This window comes from Brienomyrus brachyistius, chromosome 8, assembly GCF_023856365.1.
Source record: "Brienomyrus brachyistius isolate T26 chromosome 8, BBRACH_0.4, whole genome shotgun sequence".
NCBI classification, from domain to species: domain Eukaryota; kingdom Metazoa; phylum Chordata; class Actinopteri; order Osteoglossiformes; family Mormyridae; genus Brienomyrus; species Brienomyrus brachyistius.
The window spans coordinates 11,827,911-11,838,277 of NC_064540.1; the positions used below are offsets into that span (position 1 = coordinate 11,827,911).

Sequence of the window (10,367 nt, forward strand, 5' to 3'; positions counted from 1 at the left end):
GTAATGAAAGTATAATACAGAGCTCAGCTCTTCTGTTACATTGTCGTGTGAACATAACAAATGCAGAATGTACTGCTCCACGATTCTTACCACACATACAGTACTGTCAGACAAAAAAACTGACAAAAAAAAACTAAAAAGACTGACTTCTGCTACAGGAAACTATGCTCAAGGTATATTTACGTCGGTGTAAAACTATGTCATTATATCTGTTAAAGTGTGTCAGTTTAGCCATGTCAAATCCTCTCCTAAAATCACCCCAGCGTTTGCAGTAATCATAGAGAATTCCCATGTACTTGTTGACTTGACCAGCACACCACGGTTGGCTAATAAATTTTTCAATAAATTATTTAACTAATTTACATGAGCTGATGGTGAAATTTAACAAACACAAGGAATGTCTGGGGTGCCCCTGAGGAGAGGTTTAGGATCCAAAGCGCTGTTCATCCAGCCATCCAGCAAGATACCAATGGAGAACAGAATACTTGTACCTTTTTATTGTATTACTGCTTTGTATTATGACGTATTTTAATGTTAAATAGTGTTTCTTCTGAACAAATATGCATTTACTGCCCAAATAAATGGCTTCAGACATTTACGCAATATCGTATGCATGTTTGGTGTGAATGCCTCTCTCCTTTGCTGTAGCAACACTCTGGAGATGATGCACCTAAGCTATAATTACACTCGGGGGTTGTGCTGGGTTATCAGGTAGGCAAAGAGGACTGTGGTTCTCTTCTGAGACTGTCGAACAGCAGAATACTGTTGCATAAATAAAGCCTTAAGAATGAGCATGTGATAACACTTTAAATTATGTATCTCACTTTATTAAAGTCTTAGGTCAGCAAGGAACATGAGCTGGCGAGATAATGTTAATGTGATCTACTGCCGTCTTTTTGGCTTTTATAGGTGGGTAGCAGGCTTTTCTCAGGGTGAGCGACGACAGTCCCTGTGCATGGTCACGATTTTAATACGAGCATGAATGGCGCAGACCTGCGTCAGCAGCGCGACCAAGTTATCACTGTAAACTGCTTACTGCAGGAAATGGAAACTGGCGCAGTTCACCATTGACATGCCTGCGTATAAAAAAAACTGCCCCACTGAGCAGCCCCTCCACTTTAAGACTGCAGTACTTAACATTATGGAGAGTGGCGGGTAGCATGTGGTGGGGAATAAATGTCCCTAGTGGCAGCTGGGGGGAGCTGACAGGAAGCTGCCCTCCGTGCCTCCTGACGTGAAGGGCAGGTCAGGGCCGGGCGAAGGCTGTCCGCAGGAGCCGGCTCAGCACGCGCTCTTCATGTTCCCTCTCTGCCTGTCCTCTTTTGACTTGAGAGGAGTTCATTTCTCAAGACTGTCAGTGATGTAATGGGAGAAGAGACAAGAAACCTCACCTGCACTAGGACCATGTGACCATGAAATAACCCTCATTATAGTCACCTCCAGGCTCTGACTGACTTCTGCTGCCACCCCCCCACCCCCCCCCCCCCACCACCACCACCGCTATCACGTTTGTCAAGTGACGTCAGATGTGGCCGGAGGGGACAGCCCATTTCATCGCTCCTCCTGCCTAAATCACCCCCCTCCAAAAAGAGTACTCACTTCTGAACTTATTTATTCATCTATTTCTTTAACCCTTTCTAGGGGTTGGGGGGAGGCATTCTGGGTCAGCTTTATATTGCCATGCATGGATTTTAAGGGGTAAACCATGCACTGGGCTCTCATGAAATGGCATTAAATCATTTAAAGCAGAATGCGGAATTGAAACAATGAAGAAAACAGACATGATGTATAAATTCTGCAATCAGGTCACCCTGTCAATTTGCATTAGCAAGAACATGTACAGTAGAACAAGCACATAGAATGAGCAATAGACCCCACAGCCATATTCGGAATATCAGCTAACTGATATTGCAGAACTAGCACGTTCTACCAAGCATTAAATGGGCTCGTAGTATTGTATTTTTATATAACATACAGGTACCTTCTTGCTGATATTTTCTTATGTCTTAAGAAAGTTGATATATAAGGTTATACAAAATGACCACACAATTTCAACTAGCAATCAGCTGAAGGCCTTTATGGGAAAATTGGGCAATATTGTCCTCATTCTTCCATCTCTGGGTACTGTATTCATCAACACCCAGTATTTTTTAAATACTTACAGCTGGACTGATTCGCATGACTGTTTATACACTCCAGAATGCATCCTGAGTCAGAAATGTGCTGATGAGTGGTTTTAGCACTGAAGGTATCTGTGGTCTGCTAAGATCTAGGTGACGATGTGAGACGATGCTAAAAGTGTGTGATCTGGGACAGCAGGGGTTAGACGGGGACCCTTTTTGCCCTGACGGGAGACTGCCCTGCCCCACACGTTTTCCTCCGACCTCCTTACCCTAATCAGATCAGTTGCTTAACGTCATATAATTGGAAGCAATCAGTCTGCTTTAATTGATTCTCTCGTGGGTGAAAGCGGCACTGACACTGCAGTTTACCGACACTTAATCCGGCCAAAGTGTGGAGATAGATTGGGGGCCGGCAGCAAACGGCGCCCCTCAATCTCCGACATGGATCAAAGTGGAGAAAAAGCAATTCCACAGCAGCAGATACTGCGGAGGTCACCGGAAAGCGGCCTGATATACGAGTCATTCGTTTTATTTGTGTTGTTAAGCGGGTTTGTGCTTACTGAGCTCTCTCTGTGATACGTAAATTTCAGTACCCTGCTAAGTCTTTCACAGATGTTACGTTATAGTAGGTGTGAGATGTTTCCCAGCATGGTATTGGAGGCCTGCGTGATGGAGAATGGAGGAATGCAGTGAGCGGAGAGGTCTTCCCTGAAATGATATTGGAATCTTACACCTAAAAACATGACATAATGCATTGTTAAGTAAATCAGGCTTGTGGCTATTAATAGCTATATACAGCAGGAGTTGCAGTTGTTGTATTATTGCTTATTTTGGACAATAGTTTGTTTGCTCAGAGCTACTGTAACCAGTGATTAGTTTTGATAACAAGGGTAGGACAGTACGTTTAGGTCACATATGACCATAGATGCATAAATGAGTATAAAATTTACCAGTCACAAAAATCCTTCCCCCTTTCTGCTTTTTCAGTCAAACGCTGCATGTGTCCCCATTTCAATGTGACAGATAATCTCCTTGCCCACTCTTACCTGCTGTCGAATGGCCGTGTGACCTCGATGCTTTATGCTGCCTGTGCTTGACCATAGCTGGGCTTTCATGAGCACAGCAGGGACACTCAGGGAATAGGGAAAAGCCCACGGTCTAGCTGTTTTACTACCAGCAATTACAATTAGTAATTAAACTGGAATTGGGTTTCTGCATGTTCATTGAGATAGATGTGACACTGTAACTTACTGCCAATTGCCAGTGTAATCAATTACCAGTTATCACACCCCACGTTCATTCTTCTGATGTTTATTTAGCTGCTTTTCAGTTTGATCTGGATGCAAGAGGCATAGAAAATGACTCTAAACACAAATGGCAAATGCTGTCAAATATGCATACAGTCAGTAGCAAAAAGTTTTGCAATGTGCTAAAATGAGTATAAAACAGTTTGTATAAAAACAATTCCAGTACGAAACTAAAGTGTAACTAGTGTAACTTTCCAGCATTTGGAAAATATTTAGCTTTAATAGAGTCACTGAAATGAAATGCACTTACACAGCTCTGAAATTAAGTTTCTGAATTATTGGCACTCTGGTTTTAGTACTTTGTGGAGTATCTGCCCTCGATCCCTGGAAGGAATGAATCTCGGCTGTAATCTGTGATGAGATTAAAGGACACATCAACCACTTCCATGATATGCTATGATCTGTACTTTCCAAAATGGATATGGAAACGCAGGAAGGGGGGGGGGAGCATATATATCTTTTTAAACACACAAATGCTGGTTTTGTGGTTATTTTTCCTTGGAGACTTTTAATGTGTGCTCGGACCCATTGTTCAGTAGGAGATGGCCATGCCTCGATCTTTTTCAGCGAAAGCAGTCAGCATTTCCAGTTAATATATCCTCATCCCTCACAGAGCTCAAGATTAAATTATATTCATAGAGGGGTATATTCATGAGTGGATATTCTCTTCCTCTGTGCATGTTGCTTTAAATGACAATTCGCAATAGATTTTTTTTTAGGTTAGATTACAAGAACACCTGCTTCCCCTGAAAATATATGCTCCTTTTAAACAGAACAGGACCTTGTAGCTCCTGTCATGTTTGTGTTGGTACTGGAACCCTGAGAGACTTTAACTTTACGGTTTATTCCTTGATTAAATGTCCCTATGCTGATAATTAGACCCAGAATAAGAACAGCATGTTCTGTTTTTACTGCTCCCTACTGGTTTTAAGCAGTGATTTAAAATCAAACTTTTGCTGTGGTTATAAATTTAAACAAGAATAGCAATCATAATACAAGCAACATGATCACATTAATTGTGCATAATATTGGTCTAACTATAACAAAGAGATGACTAACTACTGTATAATTCACATTTTGTAATCTATGCAATGATCAAATAAAATGTTTTTTTTTAATAGAGTTTAATTTAGTAGAATTGAAACTCACTGCTAAAGTGAAAATCGTAGGAGAAATATATCATTTTTGGATTGTTGTTCTATGAGGATCTTGAAATAATAAATTCCTCTTCACTAGAAAATTGAAAAATGAACACATGTGTGTTCCTGTGATGTCCAGCTAGATTTAAGCCACTGACATACAACAGAGAGTGCAGACAACTACCATTATAGCATTTATCGATGTCCAGTCAATGCACTGTACAGAAAAAAAAAGTCATCAGATTTCAAATGTTTTCTTGTGTTTAACGGTAAATCTCTGACAAAGAATGCTTTTGAAGAAAGACAGACCCAGAACATTTCAGCACGTCACACATGATCTTTGTCAGAGGCAAAGTGCAAAAATTCAGACCCGAAACGTTTGCTTACAGAAGTACGTATAAATAAAATGACACAAAACAGGAAATTCTTGCTGTATAGAGAAACATGTTCATTGTTCATTGTGATCATCAGTCTGCTGTAACAGGAGAGTTTAGCTGAGGCATCCTGGTCAAAATTTGGCTACTTGCACCTAAGGTTGTCTCTCATCACTACTATGTTTTATTGTAATTTTTATTGGTCACTGTAAACCGAGCTAAACTGATGAAACCCTGAGGTTTTAGAGAAAGTCTTACCCTTAAGTGTTGTACTCATCTCCACCCACAAAACAACGCCCCTCCACCGCACAATGTCACATTAACCCCCTACCCTCCTGCTCCAAGAGAAAAAAAAAGTGCCGAGCTGAGACAGCCATGCTGAGAGGGGCTGAGGCTCTCTCGTGCTCTGCACGACGGCGTGAAATCCGTATTGTCCTCATTCTTCCATCTCTGGGCACTGTATTCATCAACACCCAGGTGCTGGGGGCCAGATGGACTGTTGTTGTGTGTGTGTGTGTGTGTGTGTGTGTGTGTGTATGTGTGTGTGTTTTTTAACACAATTTAATTTACACACAGCTTTTTGCATTAATCACACTGACACTAAATCGCCCGAGTCCATCTGCGATCAGTCCACCCCATTTGCTTGTTGTAAAAGAAAAAAAAATATGCAGACGATTTTAAAAGAGAATAGAATACTAAAATAAATAAAATGTTTTCAAATTCTGGGAAACTCCCTCTCCCAGCTGGCATGTAATTATACACCTTTTTTACCAATATAAATAAATATATTTTTAATTAACTTGAAAATGCACCACAACAACTCTAACATGCTGCAGCTTCAAATATTTCGTTTTAAACCTTGAAATTGTACTTTCCTGCTATGCTTTGTAGGCACAACCTAACACACTCATACACAGTTCATCACTCCAAACTAACTAACCAAAGCAGTTGCACAGTGTGTTGAATGTTTTGTCCTGAGTCCTTTTTGCAATGTAGGCTGCTGGTGTTTATTTATTTGTTGGAAACTGGTTTCCTGTCTTTCGTGTGTGATGTCATCCAGTGAGCAAGCACTTGATTGACGGCTGATGCCAATGAGAATGCAGACCGATCGCACCTGCCATGTGCCGTGACTTGGCCAAATGCTTCCTTGAAGTACTGTAATACGTAGCATTAATCTTTGCTGTACATGCAGTAGTTTAGCAGTTTTTCTTTCTTGTCAAAAAACATTATCACAGACAATCTTCTATCGTTTTTTTACTATCGGTAACATTTATCAAAGATATCTGCTATAGGAGCAAACCTAAACCTATAGAGAGCTTGTACCTCAAAATTGTAAAATGTTTTATAGACACTTTTAGGAAGTAAATACATCTCTGTGCATTTTCTCTAAAATCAAACGCAAAGCATAAATAATGGAGCCTCAATTATCTCAGATCCATCTGTGCTGGACTCGTATGTGGCAAAGAGATTCCTCACTTTTTTTTAATGGACAGCACTCCATGGTGTCAGAAAGGAGGATTATTGCTTTTTTAGTTTCTTTCTACAATGCAGACCTAACAGGTCTGGGGCACATTATCAAACTATCTTGTCCCAAGTACCAGCAAAAGGCCTCCATTTTTTTTTGTTGTTTGATGAAGGTGTAAAACAAGTGTTCCTTTGCCTGCTGTTAGCTTTTCAAAGAAAACTCTTTTTCCCCAACAGGTCTGTGGGTACCTGAATTGGCTGGTGAGAAATTGTAACATGGCCCAGAATTCATTGTGCAGGGAATTGCCAAAAACCGCCCAGGTTCTGCTGATGATATTTCATTATCATTTAGCCAAAAATAAAATGCTTGCTTCAGTTCCATCATTCGTGTTGTTCTAGGAGGTGTAGAAAATGTAAGTAAATCCTTTTCCGGCGGTCAGGGTAACAAATATAGATGATGTAATCAGGCAGTGAGAGTCATCTCAACACGCGCATGAAACATCCTCCTGCCAGCGAAGTGTGGAAACCCGTAACTGACCGGCATCCTATCAGGGTGATTTGAGTTTAATGAGATTAGCAGTTTATATAAGATGCAAGATGTTTTTTGTCTTCTTTACGGATAGCTGCTTGGGACAAAATAAAGGAGTTTCTTTTTTTCTCAGTTCTTGATAAATTGCAGATATTTGACAAAGAGGCGAGAGGAGGCAGACGTGGAGAAAAGCAAGCAGTTGGGTCTTTTGTCCGCCCTCCCCCCTCCATCCCCCGACCATGGCGATGCCCCCATCCCAAGGAAAAGACGCAGGCAGCTTATCGGCGGGAGGCACTAGGACCCAGACGAATGATTCCTGAGAGAGTCAGTGGGGACAGCTGGCAGACACAGATTCCCCCCCCCCATTCACAGATTGGCCTGATCAGGCAGCTGGAGCGAGACTGCAGACATGACATGCATTTTACCAGGCTGGGGCCGTGATCTCCCCGGCAGACGCTCGATGAACACAGAGCCCCGAGCAGCCCCCTCTGCCCCCCCCCCCCCCACACCCTGTACAAAATACACTGTCCCTACAGACAGATGCGTCTCTCCAAGAAAAGAAAATCCCTGACAGCCTATACGCTGGAGCCTAATCTGGCTACAACAGGCACAGGAAGATCTGCATTCTGCCGATTCTTTGCGGTTCATGCTATTCATGACATGTTCTGCCTGTCGTTACACAATTATAGGTGTCAGTGAAGTAAACTACATTTGGCCCTTCACTTCGTGGTTATTCCTCGCTCGCGAATCTCCACACGTCCACATCACAGTCGCCTGCTAAAGGCTTCCGCGTCTCATCAGCTCGAAATAACTAGGATCCACTGAGCGAGGAGTGTTTCCTCCCTGTAGGTAGCTTGCCTCAGAGCAGCTCATCTCATTCCGCAGGCTTCCCTTATTTTTGCTGTCTGTCTGTGCACAAAAACAGGGGCTTAGAAGTCTGAGGAGAAGCAATTTCTTCCCGTGACATCACTATAGTTAATAACTATAATAAAACTTGTGATCTTAACTATCTTGATCAATACTATGTATATGTATAATTGTCATGAGTATGAAACTCAGTAAGCAGTATGCCAATATGTCTGTAGCAGAAAAAAAATTGCTGTATTACGTTGGTAGCATCAGTAATCTTAGCGCAAACTGTCAACTGCATCTACAATGTTGCAACATTTTAAGTGCATGTGTCAAATTTCAGGTTCCTTTAGGAGGCGCTGTTCACAAAAGTGGCCGCGATGCCAAAACCGCCGGTTCCACCTGCCATCTGCTCCGCATACATTTTCCGCGTGCAGAATCCCGTGCCGTCTGTCCCTTAGCCGACAACGACGTGTCACGCTACGAAAATCTCAGGCAATGGCACTTACGGGATCCACTGAAATCAGCCTGGACAACAAATGATGGGGGGTGCGGCCTGGTTCAGTTTCCGTGACGACTGGAACTGCAGTCGTCACCGGGGAGGCGTTTGTGTGGGCAGGTTAGCCAGATGATATCGCGGTAGGGGGCAGTTTCAATAGGTAAACACCAAGTCAGAGATGCTGGGTACGAGCAAGTCCCCGGATATCATCTCATTCACTTCCGGGGTGCAGTAGTCTGGGAAGTCAAAATGGGACCCTGAGTTGGTTTGAAAGGCTTCCATGTCCTTGTCTGGAGAGGTGCATTCCACAGGCATGCTATCGAAGCTGGCGTTCGAGATGATGTGCAGGAGCTCCTCTTCGAGCTCCTCGTCGGACAAAGTGGATGACATCAGGGAGGAGGAGCTGGTGGAGGTCGACGTGGGGGACCTCCCAGCAGCTGAGGTGCTGGGCTCCGTCTCTCCACACGCTGCAGGCGCTGAGGTCACGGTGCTTGGCAGGGCTGCTGGGCCGGAGAGGACTGAGGCAGATACTTTGAGTTTGCGCTGCTCATCAGCTGATGGGCTGTCAGGGGACACGGGGCCTTGAAATCGGTTCCCACCCCGTGTGGCCATCGAGCCGCTACGCTCAGAGTCGCCCGTGTTGCTCTCACTGGCATCGCCATCGCAGCTTCTGGACTTCTGATTAAGGTGCTTGGAAACCAAAGCTTTTCCTTTAAGACCCCGGCCGGTGACGACGGCTCCTCGGGCCAGGGGGGACTTGCCAACTCTCTGAGGGGTCTTCTCCCCACCTTTGGTTGGCACAGAGGACTTGCTCTTCTTCCGGGGCCTGTACTTGTAGTCAGGGTAGTCTGCCATGTGCTTCAGCCTCAGCCTCTCGGCCTCCTTGATGAAGGGGATCTTCTCATAGTCCGGCAGTAACTTCCACCGGCGGCCCAGACGCTTGGAGATCTCCGCATTGTGCATGTCCGGCCACTGCTCCATGATTTTCCGCCGCTCGATCTGTGACCAGACCATGAAGGCGTTCATGGGCCTCTTTATGTGCCCCGTGGGGGTCTTGCACCAGTTGGGGTCCTTACTGGGGGGAACTTGGCTAAACACCTCATCCACTGGCTCAGCCTCCAGTCCTCTGAACACATCTCCATTTGAACTGCCGTCCATATCTGTGCTGTATTTGTGTCCTCTTTGCAGAACCATGATGCATTACCAACTTTCAGGCTTTACAGGAACCATCCGTAACCAAGCTCATCTTTTCACTCTCTCTTTCTCCTCTTGTCAAACTTTTAACATCAGAAAAATTCTCCTAAATCCATCCCAAAATAGAATTCTTTCTTTAGTATTTATGCATATATGCAGTGCATTGATATTTGCCTCATAATATCAGACTAAAGCTTTCACAGAAAGCTGTCATACTTTTTCAATGTTAATGTTATTATTTGACAAAACTCAGAAGATATTTGCAGGCCTGGGAACGAAATTCTTTTAAAAAAAAATGTATCCAAATAACACTTCCCTCAGTTTACTTTCCGGAGAACAAACCTTAATCTCACTTCAAGACAATAAGGCAAAGCAAAGAGCGTGCGGCTGCTTACCTGTGCTGCTGCAGGAGGAACACTGGCCCCCTCTTCATCACAGTACTGTGAAGCAATACGATACTGATGCTGCAGGCTGTCCGCCGCTTACTCTGAGCCGCACTGAGAAGAGTGGGGAGAGCAGAATGTAGCCAGCAGCCCCGGTGCCTGTCTGAGTTCCCCACCCCCCCCAAGCTGTCCGGCTCTCTGTACATGCAGACTCTCCCTCTCTCTCTCCCTCCCTCCCTCTCTCCCTCTCTCTCTCTCTCTCTCTCTGTCTGGCATATCTCCAGCTTACGCCCCCCCCCCCCACCCCGTAAGGCCAGCCCCTCCGTCTACCGCTCCATAAACCTGCACAGCTCACTAGGCTGACTCCTCCCCTCCGCACTCAGCATTTCAGACCTGCATGCGAGAAAGTTACCACAACTGACACCACACCATGATAAAACGGCAACGGTGAGGCAGATGACAAGTGTGGCGGTGGGGGGTGGGTTGGAGCAGAATTGCACCTGCTT

General features: G+C 44.3%; 1 protein-coding gene across 1 annotated transcript; it reads right to left on the bottom strand.

The window, feature by feature from the left end:
- Positions 1–7,451: 7,451 nt before the first annotated feature.
- sox12 (SRY-box transcription factor 12) lies at positions 7,452–10,044 on the bottom strand. The gene is made up of 2 exons (XM_049023005.1): positions 9,874–10,044; positions 7,452–9,584 (listed from the first exon to the last, which is right to left on the bottom strand). Exon 2 carries the CDS (start codon positions 9,476–9,478, stop codon positions 8,438–8,440), a length of 1,041 nt encoding a protein of 346 aa, XP_048878962.1. The 5' UTR covers positions 9,479–9,584; positions 9,874–10,044; the 3' UTR covers positions 7,452–8,437.
- Positions 10,045–10,367: the final 323 nt, after the last annotated feature.

Bases quoted from the DNA above. Each gene is read 5' to 3' on its own strand.
- sox12 (XM_049023005.1), bottom strand. From the start codon at position 9,478: ATGGTTCTGCAAAGAGGACACAAATACAGCACAGATATGGACGGCAGT.